The 21,534-nt window shown below is 46.4% G+C and overlaps 1 protein-coding gene across 2 annotated transcripts in view; it reads right to left on the bottom strand.

Annotated features, from left to right (window-relative positions):
* Positions 1–6,708: 6,708 nt before the first annotated feature.
* The window catches only part of ABHD17C (abhydrolase domain containing 17C, depalmitoylase), a 67,204-nt gene continuing 52,378 nt past the window's right edge, over positions 6,709–21,534 (bottom strand). For both annotated transcript variants that reach the window (XM_063925810.1, XM_063925811.1), the window contains exons 2-3: positions 12,255–12,434; positions 6,709–8,294 (exon numbers count right to left, since the gene is read on the bottom strand). In XM_063925810.1, coding sequence (XP_063781880.1) covers positions 8,075–8,294; positions 12,255–12,434 — 400 coding nt within the window. In that variant the 3' untranslated portion in view covers positions 6,709–8,074. The remainder of the gene's footprint in view (positions 8,295–12,254; positions 12,435–21,534) is intronic.

Genomic DNA, 21,534 nt, shown 5'->3' with positions numbered 1-21,534 from the left:
ACAAATCTGAGGTACTCCTGGTGAGGAGGGTAAATGGGGACATGCAGGTAAGCATCCTTGATGTCCAGTGATACCATGGAATCCCCCTCGTCCAGGCTTGCAATCACCGCCCTGAGCGATTCCATCTTGAACTTGAACCTTCTTATATAAGTGTTCAAGGATTTTAAATTTAAAATGGGTCACACCGAACCGTCCGGTTTCGGTACCACAAACATTGTGGAATAGTAACCCCGTCCTTGTTGATTATCACCTGCTGAGAATACAGCTTGTGAATCGCCTACAGCACTGCCTCCCTGTCCGGGGGAGCTGTCGGCAAGGCAGATTTGAGGAAACGGCGAGGGGGAGACGTCTCGAATTCCAGCTTGTACCCCTGAGATACTACTTGTAGAATCCAGGAATCCACCCGTGAGCGAGCCCACTGGTCGCTGAAGTTCTTGAGACGGGCCCCCACCGTACCTGGCTCCGCCTGTGGAGCCCCAGCGTCATGCGGTGGACTTAGAGGAAGCGGGGGAGGACTTTTGTTCCTGGGAACTGGCTGTATGTTGCAGCTTTTTCCCTCTACCTCTGCCTCTGGGCAGAAAGGACGCGCCTCTAACCCGCTTGCCTTTCTGGGGCCGAAAGGACTGTACCTGATAATACGGTGCTTTCTTTGGCTGTGAGGGAACATGGGGTAAAAATGCTGACTTCCCAGCTGTCGCTGTGGAAACGAGGTCCGAGAGACCATCCCCAAACAACTCCTCACCCTTGTAAGGCAATACTTCCATGTGCCTTTTAGAATCTGCATCTCCTGTCCACTGCCGAGCCCACAATCCTCTCCTGGCAGAAATGGACATTGCGTTTATTTTAGATGCCAGACGGCAAATATCCCTCTGTGCATCTCTCATGTACAAGACAGCGTCTTTAATATGCTCTACGGTTAGCAATATAGTGTCCCTGTCTAGGGTATCAATGTTTTCCGACAGGGAATCTGACCACGCAGCTGCAGCACTGCACATCCATGCTGAAGCAATAGCCGGTCTCAGTATAATACCTGAGTGTGTATATACAGACTTCAGGATAGCCTCCTGCTTTCTATCTGCAGGCTCCTTTAGGGCGGCCGTGTCCGGAGACGGTAGTGCCACCTTTTTTGACAGACGTGTGAGCGCTTTATCCACCCTAGGGGATGTCTCCCAACGTGACCTGTCCTCTGGCGGGAAAGGGTACGCCATTAGTAACTTTTTAGAAATTACCAGTTTGTTATCGGGGGAAGCCCACACTTCTTCACACACTTCATTTAATTTATCAGATGGGGGAAAAACCACTGGTAGTTTTTTCTCCCCAAACATAATACCCTTTTTTGTGGTACCTGGGGTAATATCAGAAATATGCAACACATTTTTCATTGCCGTAATCATGTAACGGGTGGCTCTATTGGAATGTACACTAGTCTCATCATCGTCGACACTGGAGTCAGTATCCGTGTCGACATCTGTGTCTGCCATCTGAGGTAGCGGGCGTTTTAGAGCCCCTGATGGCTTTAGAGACGTCTGGGCAGGCACAGGCTGAGAAGCCGGCTGTCCCACATCTGCTATGTCGTCAAACCTTTTATGTAAGGAGTCGACACTGTCGCGTAATTCCTTCCACATAACCATCCACTGAGGTGTCGACCCCGCAGGGGGTGACATCACATTTATCGGCACCTGCTCCGCCTCCACATAAGCCTCATCAAACATGTCGACACAGCCGTACCGACACACCGCACACACACAGGGAATGCTCTGACTGAGGACAGGACCCCACAAAGCCCTTTGGGGAGACAGAGAGAGAGTATGCCAGCACACGCCAACAGCGCTATATAACACAGGGATTAACACTATAACTGAGTGATTTTTCCCAATAGCAGCTTGTATACACAATATTGCGCCTAAATTTAGTGCCCCCCCCTCTCTTTTTTACCCTATGTAGTCTGGAAACTGCAGGGGAGAGCCTGGGAGCGATCCTTCCAGCGGAGCTGTGAGGGAAAATGGCGCCAGTGTGCTGAGGGAGATAACCCCGCCCCTTTTTCGGCAGACTTCTCCCGCTTTTTTCTATGTATATCTGGCAGGGGTATTTTACACATATATAGTCTCTATGACTATATTATGTGTTATTTGCCAGCCAAGGTACTCAATATTGCAGCCCAGGGCGCCCCCAGCGCCCTGCACCCATCAGTGACCGGAGTGTGAGGTGTGCATGGGAAGCAATGGCGCACAGCTGCAGTACTGTGCGCTACCTTGATGAAGACCGAAGTCTTCTGCCGCCGATTTCCAGGACCCTCTTCTTGCTTCTGGCTCTGTAAGGGGGACGGCGGCGCGGCTCCGGGACCGGACGACCGAGGCTGGGCCTGTGTTCGATCCCTCTGGAGCTAATGGTGTCCAGTAGCCTAGAAGCCCAAGCTAGCTGCAAGCAGGTAGGTTCGCTTCTCTCCCCTTAGTCCCTTGTAGCAGTGAGTCTGTTGCCAGCAGATCTCACTGAAAATAAAAAACCTAAAATAAACTTTCTTTTTCTAAGAGCTCAGGAGAGCCCCTAGTGTGCATCCAGCTCAGCCGGGCACAAAATTCTAACTGAGGTCTGGAGGAGGGTCATAGAGGGAGGAGCCAGTGCACACCAGGTAGTCCTAAAGCTTTCTTTAGTTGTGCCCAGTCTCCTGCGGAGCCGCTATTCCCCATGGTCCTTACAGAGTTCCCAGCATCCACTAGGACGTCAGAGAAAACAAAAAAACAAACTAAAAGAACTCCTATGGAGCTCCCATAGCTGTGACCGGCTCCTCCGGGCACATTTTCTAAACGGAGTCTGGTAGGAGGGGCAAAGAGGGAAGAGCCAGCCCACATTCTCAAACTCTTAAAGTGCCAGTGGTTCCTAGTGGACCAGTCTATACCCCATGGTAATAATGTGGACCCCAGCAACCTCTAGGATGTAAGATAAAGTCGGATTGGCATTATCGGGAACAGCCAAATACGACAAATCCGCTCATTGAATACTGAGATGTCGGATCCTTTCCGTCGGAAAGGATCCGACATCAACTGAATATACCCCACTGTCAGGGAATTCAGTCTGCTGACCTCAACTGCTGTTTGAGCTGAAGATTCATCAAATACCTCATTCACCAAAAAGGCATTTCAAACAATTAGTACATGTCTATGGCAGCCAGAAAGGAATATGCACACTATAAGCCAGTGGTTTCCATCTCAGGTCTTTAGTGCAAGTTTTACTGATTTCTACAGCACTACAATTTATATAATCAGCTCCACCTGTGGATCTTCTATAATGTACCAGCCAGTAATGAATACACCTGTGCACCAACTAGGAGGTATAAAAAAAAACATGCTCTGTTATGGCGTCCTTGAAGACTGGAGTAGGGAAACACTGGGTTAAACAGTCAGATTCCCATCAGTACTACTGACTTGAAGAAGTAAACGGGACACGTTGGGTGCTGTATTAGAAAAAGTATTGTTAGTGGTAAATAAAAGAACATCTGAAAAACTGGAGCTTGTATTTGTTTCTCTAGGAATATCTTTCAGTATTAACCCCTTTGCTGATGATAGTTCCCTCACCCCTATCAAAGCCTACTTATGAGCTGGATATGGTCCAGTAGGAACATCACTAATTTATCGGTGTGCGAATTATTGGCTTAACCTAAGTAGGTCGACAGTGACACCTGGACATGGTCTTTAGGACAACAAAGAAAAGGTAGACATGGAAAACAGTCGACATGAGTTTTTTTTTTGTTATGTTGGCACACTTCACTCGCCATGCTTCAGGCAAGGTGTTTCGCTCCACTACCGTGGCGCTCGGCGCAGGTTACTATTCACAATCGTAGTCCACAAGGATCGTAAACTCTGAAAACTTTTAAAAAAAACCTCATGTTGACTTTTTCATGTGTCAACATTTGCAATGTCGACCGGATACCGATTTACAGGACCGTCACTAGGTGTGCGCCTGTGGTGCCTGGTCACGCTGCCGCTGCACTGTGGGGTCCACCTGGCCAACACTACCACTCAGCTACAGCGCATTGCCCAACTACCTCTTCTCACATAGGTAGCCGGGCAGCGCTGCAGGTCCTCGTAGGGCGGGAAGGAAGACAGGAGAGGTCTGCCAGGTGGTCACAGTTAAAGTATAAGTCTCTCGTAAAAAGGGGGACTCTGCCGGCCGTAATGTCTAAAAAGGGGACTCTGCCTACCGTAATGTCTAAAAAGGGGGACTCTGCTTGGCGTAATGTCTAAAAAGGGGGACTCTGCCTGGCGTAATGTCTAAAAAGGGGAACTCTATCTGCCACAATGTGCGACAGGGGCTCTACCTGGTGACACTACTGTGCGGCGTAATTTTAATAATGGAGACTACTCTACAGCGTAATATTAATTGGTATTTTGTGACCACGCCCTTATATTTTTGTAAAGCGCCTACAGCATGTGCACTGGCCCTATTTTGTATGGGGGTGGGGGCGGGTCGATGCGGTTTCTTGCACACAGCGCTAAAATGTTTAGTTACGGCACTGACGATTTATCTTCACAGTAAAACTCACTTAAAACCATCAAACGGCAAATAAAATAAGCAAAATAGCCAAAATGTTTGTGTTTTTTTGTTTTGGTTCACTACTGAAAGTGAATTCAAATGTGTATGCATAAACATACATATATACCCATTATCCATAACATTAGAATCACCTGCCTAATATTGTGTATGAGCCCACCAAAATTGCTATGCCCCATGGAGGCATTGACTCAGGACCTCTGAAGGTGGCCTGTGGTGTCTGGCAGAAAGATATCAGCAGCAGATCTTTTAAGTCATAGGTCTGCAAACTCTGTCCTATTACCCCACACAGTGCATGTTTTGCAGGTACCCCAGCAGGTGCACAGGTGTATTAACTACTCACAGACATTTTAAAAGGTCCGCAGGTGGAGTTAATTATTTCACTTGTGATTCTGTGAGGAGACCTGCAAAACATGCACCGTGTGCGGTAATGAGGACCGAGTTTGCAGACCTATGCTTTAAGTCCTGTAAATTGCGAGATGGGGCCTCCATGGCTGAAACTTGTTTTTCTAGCACATCCCAGAGATACCTATCTGATTGAGATCTGGAATATTTGGTGGCCAAGTCAACAACCTGAACTCGGTCATGTTCCTCAAACCATTGCTGGTTTTGCAGTGCGTCAGGGCACATTATAGATCTGCGAGAGGCTGCTGCCATCAGGGAATACCATTGCTATGAAGGGGTGTACTTGGTCTGCAACAATGTTTGGGCAGGTGGTACATACCCAAAGCATCTCTCTACCTTCTTCCTATAGTGCATCCTGATGCCATCTCTTCACCCGGTAAATGAAGCACAAGCACCCGGCCGTCTACATGACGTAACAGAACATGCGATTCGGCAGGTGAGGACACCTTCTTCTATATGGAGTCTGTAGACTCACTGGTTTGAAGTTACCATTAAGCAGTTTGTGTACAGCAAAAGTGAGTTTTTACAGTTATAAGTTTTTGTATTGTATAGTTCACTTTTTGTGGTATCAGACAATCTGGGTGTATGAAACAGACATTTCGATGTGCATTGATCTACAAAGACAGTATGCTCAGAAGTCCAAAGTTCATGTTAAGTAGCAGTTAATGATAATTAATCCAATACAAGCTTCTCACACTAACCTACAAAGCCCTCACCCACTCTTCTCCCTATTAAATCTCTGACATTCTCTCTCTTTACATTCCCACCCATCCTCTTTGTTCTGCTAATGCACGCAGTCTCTCCTGCCAACTGATTACCTCCTTCCACTCCTACCTACAAGATTTCTCACGTGCTGCTCCCTATCTCTGGAATTCTCTACCTCTCGCCATCCGGCTCTCCACCTCTCTACAAAACCTCAAAGGGCTCTCAAGACCCACTTCTTCAACAAACCCAGCTAACTCTCCTCCTAACCCTCTTGCCTATGCTCACTGTCTACCCCTGCTGTGTTACCCCGATTTGTCACCTTTTAGATTGTAAACTCGCAAGAGCAGGGCCTTCTTTCAGTGTGTGACTTTCCTTTTCGTACTTACATGGTCTTATACTCCATACTCCCTTTGATGGCACCTGACCCCTGGTTTTCCATACTTGTCGTATATTGTCTTGAACTGTAAGTGCTGTTTTCTTGTTTGCTCATTTGATTATGTACTGTGTAATGGGCGCTGCGGATCCCTTGTGGCGCCATATAAATAAAGGATAATATAATCTTTGAATAGGTACAAGATATTTTTTCTGTACTGAGGGATTAGAAAGATGACCTCTACATATAGTTCATACCTGTAGCTGGGGAAAGATTTAGGGGTCTGTTCATGAAGCAGTGAAAAGAGTGGAGAAGTGAGCCAATGCAACCAATCATCTTTGACGTAACATTTATAAAGTGCATTCTATAAAATTATACGTAGCAGCTGATTGGTTGCCATGGGCAAAGTCTCGACTGGCTCACTTCTCCGCACCTTTCATTGCTTCATGAATAGACCCATTAACCATAAGGTATATTCTTATCACTTGTTACTAATCTTAAATGGTGCTCCAACCAATCAGATTGTCATTTTTAACACATGACAGTTTAGAAGCTGGTTGGAGCACCATTTAAGATTAGTAAGAAGTGATCACAAGAATATCCCTCGTTAGTAAATCTGCCCCTTAATACTTTACTCAACTAGATCTACATAAAGAAAGACACAAGCAGTCCCGGAATTACCTTTCCATGCATTCTTTATTCCAACACCACCATAGTACTGTCCTCAAGCAACAAGAAACAAATCAGAGCATATTCTGTTCATTTTATAAAACAAATCCTAGACTCACAGTATATGTCAGGCATATATATATAATCCCCATTAATGCCAGAGGCACTGTACAGACAGTGTCCTCTGTGACCATGGAAAAGGGATGTTCGCCTGTTCAGCCACAGGGATAATGAACCATGCCTCCAAACTCCCCTCCAGGGACTTCATTTACAGACCCAAACATGTAGTGTTACCCAAGTATATAGTTTGTGCCTTTCCAGTGTGAAAAAGAGGGAAAAAAATACTATAAACTGACGTAAAATTGTTTTCTTCATAAATGTTTACAGATCTTTTTTATTCTCCCAGAAATCATTATAAAAATCTTTTACTAGCAAAAAAACACTTTACGGATAAAAATCTAACAAACCCTTTAAGTTGTTTAAAAAAAATGGGCCAGTTATCTTTCAATATCCAATGACAAAAAAAAAAAATAAGCAACACAAAATTATAAGAGCGTAGTGTTGAAAAGGACTAAAAAAATAAATGAAAAAATGCCTAAATGGAATGCCTTATGGAATAACGTCTAGAGAGAAATAGGGTCTAGGGTGTTGCAGCATTTTCCTAGTACTACAGTTTCACATTGAAATTTTATTTTAATATTACACTTTGCTACACGAAGATCAAGAGTGGCATTCAGAATATTTTCGGAGATAGATGATTAATGTACCAATGACCTCTATCCATTTCACTGTCATACATGATCATTTCTTGTGGATAAATAGCGTCATCATGTAAGCCCTATGGGGGAATTACAAATTATTAAGAGAATGTTCCATCACAATACATTATACATTTACCAAACAAGTAAAATTCCTCTTAATTCATTAAAAAAAACAAATTTCAGTTGAAGTAGAATATACAGATTACCAAATAAAATTCTACATCAGCTCCAAATAGATCCAGTTGACCCACAGCTGTTATAATGGGATTAACCAGCAGTAGAATGAGGTCCTTCAAATGAATGTTGTGTAAACATGTTCCATAATATAAACTGTGCTCTAGAAAAACAGAGGCTCCCGATCCTCTTGGACGCCCCTAATAAACAAGTTGAGATTAAGTTACAGCAGCTGACAGCACATTAACAATTAAAAATAACAAAACCCTTCCCCCCAAAAACAGACATTTGCCACCGGATGCTTGATCTGCGTAATCCAACCCCAGTGAGGGTATTTTCGGGCAATGTTAAGAGATTTCCCAGCACCATAGTGGACATGTCTTCTGAGACGCGTTGTTTCTGCTGTTCACAGTAAGTGAGGTAAGACCAGAGGAAGCTCTCAGGAATTGGGCAGCTCATGCGATATGAACTGCTTTAGTCTCTCTAGATACTGCGCATACAGCTCTATGTCATTGTGCCCTGCTCCTTCCACCCAGAGAGGCTCTACAGCTCGCGGGCAGCGCTCATACATTGCCAGGCCGTGGGAGAAATCAATCACTTCGTCTTCAGTTCCATGGATTATCAGTACGGGAGAAGTGACCTTTGAAATTTTGTCGATGCTGCAAAGGACAGGACAAAGGAGTTACACATAGAAGATAAAACACATTTACACAATTTTAAAAGGACCACTAAATTGTAAGTACAGTACAAGTTAAAGGGTTTGCCCCCCCCCCCCCCCCCAGTGTTGGCGTGGGGCACCATTATTAGAACACTTCGTGAAAAGTAGTTTAGGTACTAAAAGTTAGTGCAGATCGCAAGGTGAAAGTCACCTTGCAATCCCGATGTGCGGTCCCGCCAGGTCGGCATCGCAAGAAAAGATAGACTGTGCAGGCAAGTCAATCCTTGCTAGATCGGTGTACTATCTAGTTCATCTCACATGTCAATGACATCTCACATTAGCCAAAATCTCACATAAGCCAAAATCGTAAGCACACATAGTCCATATCTCAAGAAAAGTTAGTCAAAATCGGTGGTGCTGGGCTCCAGAGAGTTCAAGGGAAATGGAAAGTGAAAATCGGGCATAGCAAGGATCTCACCGTGTGTACACACCCTTAGACTAACACATTCACCCATAGCTGCTACTTCTTATAGATGAAACACCTTTTAATACTTAAACTGCTACTTTTCACTAGTGTGATGATTGGGGTGGTTGGGTTGTGCTGGCCCAGGAGGTCCCGTGCTCTGGACTTGAACCTTAAGGTGGGTACACACTAACAGATATATCTGCAGATCAATTGATCTGCAGATATATCTATGGACGGATCGAGCAGTGTGTTCAGCATACACACTGCTCGATCCGTCGGGGACTGACGTCATGAACTGGGCGGGCGTGTACACACGCCCGCCCAGTTCACCTGTCAATCCCCGCCGGCCGCCGCAGCATGTGTACGAGCGGTCGGCCGACCGCCCCGTACACACACAGCGACGCGCCAATATATCGGTAGATATATTGGCCGTCGGCTGTGCTGCGCGGCCGACGCGATATGTCTGTGAACGACGGAGTTCACAGACGTATCGGCCGTACACACCGGCCGACGGTCCCGCGATATATCGGCCGTTCAGGAGAACGGCCGATATATCGACCAGTGTGTACGGGCCTTTAGGGTTGTTAGGGACCCACCTGATGAGGTCACCTGGCTGTGGTAGGTGAGCCCATATTCTATGTTAAATTGCAGCATTTATTATATTTGTTCTGAATGCCAGTGTTCTTACTGTTTAGAGAGGGCATCTGCATTTTCTCCTTTTAAATGTATAAAGAACCATGGGTTATTAGGATAACAACAGTGTCCCCAAAAGTTATTTACCTGGTGTCATGTTTCAGATGTGTGTTGTAATGTTTCAGATGTAAAGTTGTGCAGTCTCCCCTCCCACTGCTGCTATTCCTGCAGTCCAACAACATGCTGCCTGTCTGAAAACACATCTGGCCGCCAGTAATAGAGCAAGTGCAGCAAATATCGAAGGTTATCCTCGATTCCGCACACTGATCTCTTTCAAAAAGGCAACGTGTTGCTCACCAATAAGGGGCCTAAAGGTGGGTACACACTAATAGATATATCTGCAGATCAATTGATCTGCAGATATATCTATGGACGGATCGGGCAGTGTGTTGAGCATACACACTGCCTGATCCGTCGGGGACTGACGTCATGAACTGGGCGGGCGTGTACACACGCCCGCCCAGTTCAACTGTCAATCACCGCCGGCGTATGGGCGGTCGGCCGACCGCCCCGTACACACACAGCGACGCGCCAATATATCGGTAGATATATAGGCCGTCGGCTGTGCTGCGCGGCCGACGTGATATATGTCTGTGAACGACGGAGTTCACAGACGTATCGGCCGTACACACTGGCCGACGGTCCCGCGATATATCGGCCGTTCAAGAGAACGGCCGATATATCGACCAGTGTGTACGGGCCTTAATTCTGAGTTGATCGCAGCATCAAGTTTGTTAGCAATTGGGCAAAACCATGTGCACTGCAGGGGGGACAGATATAACATGTCCAGAGAGAGTTAGATTTGGGTGAGTTATTTTGTTTCTGTGCAGGGTAAATACTGGCTGCTTTATTTTCACACTGCAATTTAGATTTCAGTTTGAATACACCCCACCCAAATCTAACTCTCTCTGCACATGTTATATCTGTCCCCCCTGCAGTGCTCATGGTTTTGCCCAATTGCTAACAAACTTGATGCTGCGATCAACTCAGAATTAGGCCCAACATGCAGACCGCAAATGCATTCGGTAGCAAAAGCAGTTGTTGCAGGTTGTTGGGAGCCTGGCAGGTGAAACAGGGTAACAGTAAGCTCTGGAAACAAAGGTTCAGTTAGGAAGATCCCGAAACGCTATAATCTGAATAAAAAGCCAAGCTATTGTGCTGGAACTTATCTCCTCAGAAAATGGTTAAAGAAATTCTAGAAATCACAGTATTCTAAGTTACCAAATACAGACATTTCTTCCATTAGTCTCATTTGCTCCAGCTAAACAAAATTAGCATTTAGTAAAAACTGGAAACGTTCCCTTGGCCAACTCTGCTTCCCATTTCTGGGGAAGCCAATATTTAAACAGCACAGTACGTGGACAGTTCCCCACGGCTGCAACATTTTCTTAAATGAATCCCAACAAAGTGTCCAAAGCTCAGGAAAAGAAATGATATATTTTTTTTTTTAGTGGAAGGAGAACTTCTGTGTCTAGAAAAAGTTTATATGGTATCAACTATATATGAACCAAACTCCGGAATTAAAACTATGGGCCGGATGTAATGCCAGTTGAACTTGGACTTTTTTTTAAAGGGGCAATCACTTACAAGGCATGGTTTTGCCTTGTAAGTTATTGCCCCTTTAAAAAAGCCCAGAAAATTTTAGAATAGGAAGAACTTAAGGTGTGTACACATGGTGAGATAAATCTAAGATTATGACTATATAGTCAAAATCTTAAGGAAAGTTGGTGCACATCTCAAGGTGTTCGACAGCTTGCGATACCGATTCGATCACGATGCGCGCTCCCGCAGGGTCGGTATCGCAAGGCTAGATAGACTGTGCAGGCAAGTCAATCTTGACTATCTGGTGTAATATCTAGTACAAAGTATAGTCACAATTGACATTTAGTCAAAATAGTACATAGACAAAATCGAAAGTACAGATAGTACAGATTTTGACTATCTGTGCTATCTGAGCTCTGGGGGAGTTCAAGGGAAATCAGTCAAAATCGGGCATAGCAAGGATCTCACTGTGTGTACACACCTTAAGGGTCATTTCTGAAGGACAAAGTATGCACACCTGCAATGCTTTTAATGTGCATTTAGAATTGCGTGCCCTCCTCACAATCTTTGTGAACACCCCAGTAAAAGTATTCTGTGCCTAGTTCTGCAAATAAGTGTAGATACCTGAAAAGAGGCAAAGTGGAAATAATATATTTTTGAAAATCACAAAGCCAAGCACCTGCCACTTCCAGACCACATCTTCTCTGTTGTTCTCATGAAATCCTGCTCTGTTTAGGACCATTTCCTTGTTAAGTTAATCATGGGCGAGGGCACACTGGGGCTCTCTGATCTTTACTACATGAGTCAAAGTGCCCCAAGAAATGTGCTTTCCTGCAGAATGCAACAGGAAGATGCAAAATGCATCCAATTTTCATTGCTGGTACGAGGTTTGAGCTCTTGGACCCATGAGGTGGCAGACAACTCAGTGAGGGGAAAACTTCGTACCCTCCCTTAAAGCAAGTAAAGCCCCTGCATATATGCCATCCAGCTCTTTACATCTTGCAAAATGAAATGTCATGCCCTCAATCCACCCAATACCCCGCCATCTTGGTCTGCAGATTCATGCACTTTGAATCCGTTGTGATCGTCAGCATTTATACTACGGACTTTAACTTATGGGCAACGTCTAAATAGATGCCCAGCATAGTCCAGTTCCATTTTACTAGTTTGAAGATATACAAACAGAATGGAAAAAGCACAGCAGGTGCTCGTCTAATAAAGCATACTTTATGCACGCCAATAAAAAACACATTACCTTACCTGGGAAAGGCATCAAAACAGTAGGTCTTCCTTGTGTCAGGAAAGGCAACCCTCAGGCCAGACATGAGAGGGGAGTGTAGAATGACAGCTGCACATTCATAGCGTGATGCTAGGTCTACCGTGGGAACCGTGCCAATGCTCTGACCATACAAGATAATATTTTCAGGGTTGATAGCGTATCTGTAGAGATAAGCAGGAAGTTAATACAATCTAATTAAAATCAGTTCTATTGTAGTTCCTCAAAACCCTTCTATACATAAGCGTTACAGATGTGTCCTCTTACATCTTTGCTCCTTAACGTGCGAGTGCCGTGTGACTTGATAATGCAGAGCGTCTTTTTTGCATTTTGTTCTGCGAAAATGCATCTTATATGCAAAATAATGTAATAGGACGCACAAGCTTTTGCTGGTTAAAATGATATGTGGCATGCCTATATTGTGTGTGTGTGTGTGTGTGTGTGTGTGTGTGTGTGTGTGTGTGTGTGTGTGTGTGTGTGTTTGTGTGTGACTGTATTTGCATACAAAATGCTATGCTCCAGTGTTTTCATGGAAAACACTAACTTGGCATTTCGGATGTAGATAGAGCCGCGATTACACACGGCATTTCAGCAGAAGCGGCTTGTGAGTCCTATTACATTACTTTGCATCTAAGACGCATTTTTGCGGAAAAAAAAATGCAAAATAAGATGCTCAGAGCTGCCAAATCCCGCCACAGAGAGACTTCAAGGGCTGCTTAGCGTGACAGCAGCAAGGACACATCTATATATCTGAAAATAGGATTTTAATACCTACCGGTAAATCCTTTTCTCTTAGTCCGTAGAGGATGCTAGGGATGCTTCAAGAACCATGGGGTATAGACGAAATCCGCAGGAGACATGGGCACACTATAAGACTCTGAATGGGTGTGAACTGGCTCCTCCCTCTATGCCCCTCCCCAAGACTCCAGTTATAGGAACTGTGCCCAGGGAGACGGACATTTTTAGGAAAAGGATTTATTTAATAATTTTAAACTAAAGGTGAGATACATACCAGCTCACACCTACAACACGCCGTACAACATGGCATTCAACAAACAACGTATGCAACGGCATGACCAACAACAGTCACAGATTGACTGAACTCAACACAACATGAGCGTAATTTATAACCAAACTGCAGCTACAGCCCGCACTGGGACGGGCGCCCAGCATCCTCTACGGACTAAGAGAAAAGGATTTACCGGTAGGTATTAAAATCCTATTTTCTCATATGTCCTAGAGGATGCTGGGGATGAGCCTGCTGAATCATTTACATGGAAAATTAAATAGGGGCTTTTGTGAGACAAAGCCGCCAACTCAGATACTCGCCTTGCGGACGCCAAGGCCAACAACATGACTACTTTCCAAGTAAGGACTTTTAACTCAACCTTGCGCAAAGGTTCAAACCAATGCGATTGCAGGAACTGCACCACCACATTAAGATCCCACGGTGCCACAGGAGGCACAAATGGAGGTTGGATGTGTAGCACACCTTTCACGAAGGTCTGAACTTCTGGAAGGGAGGCCAATTCTTTCTGAAAAAAGATCGGCAAGGCCCAAATCTGTACTTTAATAGAGCCTAACTTTAGGCCCACATCCACACCTGCTTGTAGAAAATGGAGCAAACGCCCCAGGTGAAATTCTTCCGTAGGAGCCTTCTTGGATTCACACCAAGACACATATTTTCTCCAAATACGGTGGTAATGCTTTGCCGTTACTTCTTTTCTAGCCTGAAGAAGTGTGGGAATGACTTCACTGGGAATACCCTTTCGGGCTAGGATTTGGCGTTCAACCGCCACGCCGTCATAAGTCCTGATACACGCACGGCCCCTGTTGCAACAGGTCCTCCGGAAGAGGCCAGGGATCTTCTATGAGCAACTCCTGAAGATCTGGATACCAGGCCCTTCTTGGCCAATCCGGAACAATGAGTATCGCCTGAACCCTTGTTCTTCTTATAATTTTTATCACCTTTGGAATGAATGGAAGTGGAGGGAACACATATACCGACGGAAACACCCACGGTGTCACTAGAGCGTCCACCACTATCGCTTGAGGGTCCCTTGACCTGGAACAATATCTCTGAAGTTTCTTGTTGAGGCGGGACGCCATCATGTCTACTTGAGGAACTCCCAAACGACTTGTCACTTCTGCAAAGACCTCTCGATGAAGACCCCACTCGCCTGGATGGAGATCGTGTCTGCTGACGAAGTCTGCTTCCCAGTTGTCCACTCCCGGAATGAAAACAGCTGACAGAGCGCTGGCATGTCTTTCCGCCCAGCGAAGAATCTTCGTGGCCTCGGCCATCGCCGCTCTGCTCCTTGTTCCACCCTGGCGGTTTATGTACACCACTGCTGTCACGTTGTCTGACTGAATCAAGACAGGCAGACCTCGAAGAAGATGTTCTGCTTGCAGGATGCCGTTGTAAATGGCCCTTAATTCCAGAATGTTTATGTGTAGACAAGCTTCCTGGCTTGACCACTTTCCCTGAAAGTTTCTTCCCTGTGTGACTGCTCCCCAGCCTCTGAGGCTTGCATCTGTGGTCACCAGGATCCAATCCTGAATCCCAAACCTGCGTCCCTCCAGAAGGTGGGAACTGTGCAGCCACCACAGAAAGGAGATTCTGGTCCTGGGAGATAGAAATATTTTACGGTGCATGTCCAGGTGAGACCCGGACCACTGGTCCAACAGGTCCCATTGAAACACCCTGGCATGGAACCTGCCATACGGAATGGCCTCGTAGGCCGCCACCATCTTCCCAAGCAACCGAGTGCATTGAAGAACTGACACCTTTGCTGATTTCAGAATCTGTTTTACCATGTTCTGTATTTCCAGAGCTTTTTCCGCTGGAAGAAAAACTCTCTGCAATTCTGTATCCAGAATCATACCCAGGAACGACAGCCGTGTTGTCGGATCCAACTGTGATTTTGGCAAATTTAGGAGCCAACCATGTTGTTGGAGAATCGCCAGTGAAAGGGCAACATTTTTCAGCAATTGCTCCTTGGATCTCGCCTTTATGAGGAGACTGTCCAAGTACGGGATAATTGTGATTCCCTAATTGCGCAGGAGAACCATCATTTCCGCCATAACCTTGGTGAAAATCCTCGGAGCCGTGGACAGACCAAACGGCAATGTCTGAAATTGGTAATGACAATCCTGAACAGCAAATCTCAGGTAAGCCTGATGTGGAGGATATATGGGGACATGTAAGTAGGCATCCTTTATGTCTACCGACACCTCCTCCAGACTGGAGATCACTGCTCGGAGAGATTCCATCTTGAATTTTATTTTATTTTTAAATAAATTGAGGGATTTTAGGTTCAGAATCGGTCTGACTGAGCCATCCAGCTTCGGGACCACGAACAGGCTCGAATAAAAGCCTTCCCCCTGTGGTGACAGGGGCACTGTGACAATTACTTGATTTTGACACAACTTTAGTATCGCAGCGCTTACTACCTCCCTTTCTAGACGAGAAGCTGGCAAGGCAGATTTGAAAAATCGGTGAGGGGGCGCGTCTTGAAACTCCAACCTGTATCCTTGGGTTACTATTTCTACTATCCAAGGATCCAGGTCCGAGTGCACCCAGACCTGACTGAAGAGTTGGAGACGTGCCCCCACCGGTGCGGACTCCCGCAGAGGAGCCCCAGCGTCATGCGGTGGATTTGGTGGAAGCCGGGGAGGACCTCTGCTCTTGGGAACTTGCCACAGCCTGTGACCTTTTTCCCCTTCCTCTTCCCCTTGCAGCAAGGAAGGAGAACCCTCGTCCTTTTTTTAATTTATTGGGCCGAAAGGACTGCATCTGATAGAGAGGCGTTTTCTTCTGCTGTGCAGGAACATAAGGTAAAAATGAAGACTTACCCGCGGTAGCCGTAGACACCAGGTCAGTGAGGCCGTCACCAAACAAGACTCTACCGTTAAACGGTAGAGACTCCATCGCCTTCTTAGAGTCAGCGTCAGCATTCCATTGATGAATCCACAATGCTCTCCTTGCTGAGACTGCCATGGCATTGGCCTTTGATCCAAAAAGGCCAATATCCCTTGCAGCTTCTTTTAAATATGCTGCAGCGTCCCTGATATGACCCAGAGTCAAAAGCATGCTATCTCTGTCTAGAGTATCTACCTCAGAGGACAAGTTATCTGCCCACTTTTCAATAGCGCTACTCACCCATGCCGAAGCCACGGCAGGCCTGAGTAGCGACCCTGTAAATGGATTTCAGTGTATTTTCCTGCTTACGATCCGCAGGATCCTTTAGGGCTGCCGTGTCCGCAGACGGAAGCGCCACCTTTTTGGATAGACGCGATAAAGCTTTGTCTACCGTGGGGGTTGACTCCCACCTTTCCCTGCCTCCAAATGGAAACGGATATGTCACTGGAATTCTTTTGGGAACCTGTATCTTCTTGTCAGGATTTTCCCAAGCCTTTTCAAAAAGCGCGTTCAATTCATGAGAGGGAGGAAACGTTACCTCAGGTTTCTTTCCTTTAAACATACAGACCCTTGTATCAGGAACAGCAGGGTCCTCTGTTACATGCAACACTTCTTTTATCGCCACAATCATGTACTGAATACTCTTAGCCAGTTTTGGATTTAATCTGGCATCACTATAGTCGACACTGGAATCAGAGTCCGTGTCGGTATCTGTATCAGCTATCTGGGTAAATGCACGTTTCTGTGACCCCGAAGGGGTCTGGGCTTGTAACAAAGCATCCTCCATGGATTTCCTCCATGTCTGGTTTTTAGACTCAGATTTATCAAATCTCTTAGTCAACCGAGTCACATTTGCATTTAAAACACTCAACATATTTACCCAATCATCCGTCGGCGGTGCCGACACGGTCACCCTCACAGTATTTTCTGTCCCCACTCCAGCCTCCTCCTGGGAAGAGCACTCAGCCTCAGACATGTCGACACACACGTACCGACACCCACAACCACACTGGGGCTATAGGAGACAGACCCACAACAAAGCCTGTAAGAGACACAGAGGGAGTTCTGCCAGCTCACAACCCAGCACCTGCCCCGGTACTGGAGCGAGTAAAAAGACTGCCCAGACCTGTTAGCGCTTTTTATATATCTCAATTTGCACCAAATCACTTGTCCCCCCCCCCCCCCCCCCCGTTTTGCACCCTGTTACTTGTACAGCAGTGTGGAGGTCAGGGCCAGCTTCTCTGCAGCTTCTATGAAGAGAAAATGGGGGTCCCTTAACTAGTGCCTAGGCCAGTGGTTTCCAAACTTTTTTTAATCACAGCGCCCTAGAGTATCAGAATTTTTTTCTCGGCACCCCTAGGCCAAACATTTCTTATTGAGAAATTTAGAAAGAAATATTCAATTAAGTAAATTGTATTTATATGTCATCCTTAGGCTTAATTGCGTGGTGAGGGACAAGATTTGCTTCTGTTTGTTCCCATATTTTATGACTGGCAGCCACCAGCACTAGTTTTGCCTATTATATTGACCATAAATAATTTGAATTGGTCCTGGACCACCAATCCAAGGCACCCCTGCAAGTGTCCCGAGGCACCCCAGGGAGCCACGGCACACAGTTTGGGAACCACTGGCCTAGGCACTGTTTTTTTACATAAGTCAGTGCTGTTTGAGGTTTTCATGCTGCCCAGGGCACCCCCCCCCCCTGCACCCTGCAGTGCCGTGTTATGTGTGGGAGCATGGCGCGCAGTACGCCCGCTGCGCGGTACCTCAAACGCCATCTTCTGCCGTCACTGAAGTCTTCTGATCTTCTCATACTCACCCGGCTTCGGTCTTCTGGCTCTGTGAGGGGGGTGATGGCGCGGTCCCGAGAACAAGCAGCTAGGCGCACCAAGTGATCGAACCCTCTGGAGCTAATGGTGTCCCGTAGCCTAAGAAGCAGAGCCCTTGAACTCAGAGAAGTAGGTCTGCTCCTCTCCCCTCACTCCCACGATGCAGGGAGCCTGTTGCCAGCAGGTCTGCCTGAAAATAATAACCTAAAAAAAGTATTTTTCTGAGAAACTCTGGAGAGCTCCTCAGTGTGCATCCAGTCTCACTGGGCACAGAATCTAACTGGAGTCTGGGGGAGGGGCATAGAGGGAGGAGCCAGTTCACACCCATTCAAAGTCTTAAAGTGTGCCCATGTCTCCTGCAGATCTCGTCTATACCCCATGGTTCTTGAAGCATCCCCAGCATCCTTTAGAACGTATGAGAAATAAATGAACGGATGTAATTAGAAGAGCATTCTTGTTATAAAAACATGGAACAAGACAAGGCACAAGACATAGGTTAGATATATTTACATGTGAAAAGCCAGCAAAAACGGTTAAGAACACTGGAAGGCATACATCCCTCTACATCAAGGGGAAAATAAAACTGCCAGCAGCATTAACTGCGCGGCTCCTGGAAATTGTCCAGCCCAGCTTATTATAAATACAGAACATGGGACAAAAAAAATAAGAATTTACTCACCGGTAATTCTGTTTCTCGTAGTCCGTAGTGGATGCTGGGAACTCCGTAAGGACCATGGGGAATAGCGGGCTCCGAAGGAGGCTGGGCACTCTAGAAAGATCTTAGACTACCTGGTGTGCACTGGCTCCTCCCACTATGACCCTCCTCCAAGCCTCAGTTAGGTACTGTGCCCGGACGAGCGTACACAATAAGGAAGGATTTTGAATCCCGGGTAAGACTCATACCAGCCACACCAATCACACCGTACAACTCGTGATATGAAACACAGTTAACAGTATGAAACAATAGAGCCTCTCAACAGATGGCTCAACAATAACCCGATTTAGTTAACAATAACTATGTACAAGTAATGCAGATAAACCGCACTTGGGATGGGCGCCCAGCATCCACTACGGACTACGAGAAACAGAATTACCGGTGAGTAAATTCTTATTTTCTCTAACGTCCTAGTGGATGCTGGGAACTCCGTAAGGACCATGGGGATTATACCAAAGCTCCCAAACGGGCGGGAGAGTGCGGATGACTCTGCAGCACCGAATGAGAGAACTCCAGGTCCTCCTCAGCCAGGGTATCAAATTTGTAGAATTTTGCAAACGTGTTTGCCCCTGACCAAGTAGCTGCTCGGCAAAGTTGTAAAGCCGAGACCCCTCGGGCAGCCGCCCAAGATGAGCCCACCTTCCTTGTGGAATGGGCATTGACAGATTTTGGCTGTGGCAGGCCTGCCACAGTATGTGCAAGCTGAATTGTACTACAAATCCAACGAGCAATAGTCTGCTTAGAAGCAGGAGCACCCAGCTTGTTGGGTGCATATAGGATAAACAGCGAGTCAGATTTTCTGACTCCAGCCGTCCTGGAAACATATATTTTCAGGGCCCTGACAACGTCTAGCAACTTGGAGTCCTCCAAATCCTTAGTAGCCGCAGGCACCACAATAGGCTGGTTCAGGTGAAACGCTGACACCACCTTAGGGAGAAACTGGGGACGAGTCCTCAATTCTGCCCTATCCATATGGAAAATCAAATAAGGGCTTTTACAAGACAAAGCCGCCAATTCTGATACTCGCCTGGCAGAAGCCAAGGCCAATAACATAACCACCTTCCATGTGAGATATTTCAGATCCACGGTTTTTAGTGGTTCAAACCAAAGTGATTTTAAGAAAACTCAACACCACGTTGAGATCCCAAGGTGCCACAGGAGGCACAAACGGGGGCTGACTATGCAGCACTCCTTTTATAAATGTCTGAACTTCAGGTACTGAAGCTAGTTCTTTTTTGAAAGAAAATCGACAGAGCCGAGATCTGTATCTTAATGGAACCCAATTTAAGGCCCATAGTCACTCCTGCTTGCAGGAAATGCAGAAATCGACCTAGTTGAAATTCCTCTGTTGGGGCCCTTTCGGCCTCACACCATGCAACATATTTTCGCCATATGCGGTGATAATGAGTTGCTGTAACCTCTTTCCTGGCTTTAGTAAGCGTAGGAATTACTTCCTCCGGAATACCCTTTTCCTTCAGGATCCGGCGTTCAACCGCCATGCCGTCAAACGCAGCCGCGGTAAGTCTTGGAACAGACAGGGCCCCTGCTGCCGCAGGTCCTGACTGAGTGGCAGAGGCCATTGGTCCTCTGATATAAATTCTTGAAGTTCTGGGCACCAAGCTCTTCTTGGCCATCCACGAGTATCGTTCTTACTCCTCGCCTTCTTATTATTCTCAGTACCTTTGGTATGAGAGGCAGAGGGGAGAACACCTAAACCGACTGGTACACCCACGGTGTTACCAGAGCGTCCATAGCTATCGCCTGAGGGTCCCTTGACCTGGAGCAATATCTTTTATAGCTTTTTGTTAAGGCGGGACGCCATCATGTCCACCTGTGGCCTTTTCCAATGGTGTACAATCCTATTGGAAGACTTCTGGAGGAAGTCCCCATTCTCCCGGGTGGAGGTCGTGTCTGTTGAGAAGATCTGCTTCCCAGTTGTCCACTCCGGGAATGAACACTGCTGACAGTGCTAACACATGATTTTCCGCCTATCGGAGAATCCTTGTGGCTTCTGCCATCGCCATCCTGCTTTTTGTGCCGCCCTGTTGATTACATGGGCGACTGCCGTGATGTTGTCTGATTGGATCAGTACCGGCTAGTTTTGAAGCAGAGGCCTTGCTGGCCTCAGGGCATTGTAAATGGCCCTCAGATCCAGAATATTTATGTGTAGGGAAATAACCTGACTTGACCAAAGTCCCTGGAAGTTTCTTCCCTATGCGACTGCCCCCCAGCCTCAAAGGCTGGAATCCATGGTCACTAGGACCTAGTCCTGTATGCCGAACCTGCGGCCCTCTTGAAGATGGGCACTCTGCAGCCACCACAGTAGAGATACCCTGGTCCTTGGAGACAGGGTTATCAGCCTATGCATCGGAAGATGCGATCCGGACCACTTGTCCAACAGGTCCCTCTGAAAAGTTCTTGTATGGAACCTGCCTAATGGGATTGCTTCGTAAGAAGCTACCATTTTTCCCAGGACTCGCGTGCAATGATGCACCGCTACCTATTTTGGTTTCAGGAGGTCTCTGACTAGAGATGACAACTCCTTGGCTTTCTCCTCCGGGAGAAACACTATTTCTGGTTTATGTCCAGAACCATCCCCAGGAACAGTAGACGTGTCATAGGAACCAGCTGTGACTTTGGACTGTTTAGAATCCACCTATGCTGTTGTAGCACTTTCCAAAATAGTGCTACCCCGACTACCAACTGCTCCTTGGACCTCGCCCTTATAACGAGATTGTCCAATTACGGGATAATTACAACTCCCTTTTTTTTTTTGAAGGAGTATCATCATTTCGGCC

The sequence above is a fragment of the Pseudophryne corroboree genome, chromosome 6 (assembly GCF_028390025.1).
Source record: "Pseudophryne corroboree isolate aPseCor3 chromosome 6, aPseCor3.hap2, whole genome shotgun sequence".
Classification (NCBI taxonomy): domain Eukaryota; kingdom Metazoa; phylum Chordata; class Amphibia; order Anura; family Myobatrachidae; genus Pseudophryne; species Pseudophryne corroboree.
The sequence above is the reverse complement of the archived record's forward strand: the minus strand, read 5'-3'. Positions and strand labels throughout refer to the sequence as shown.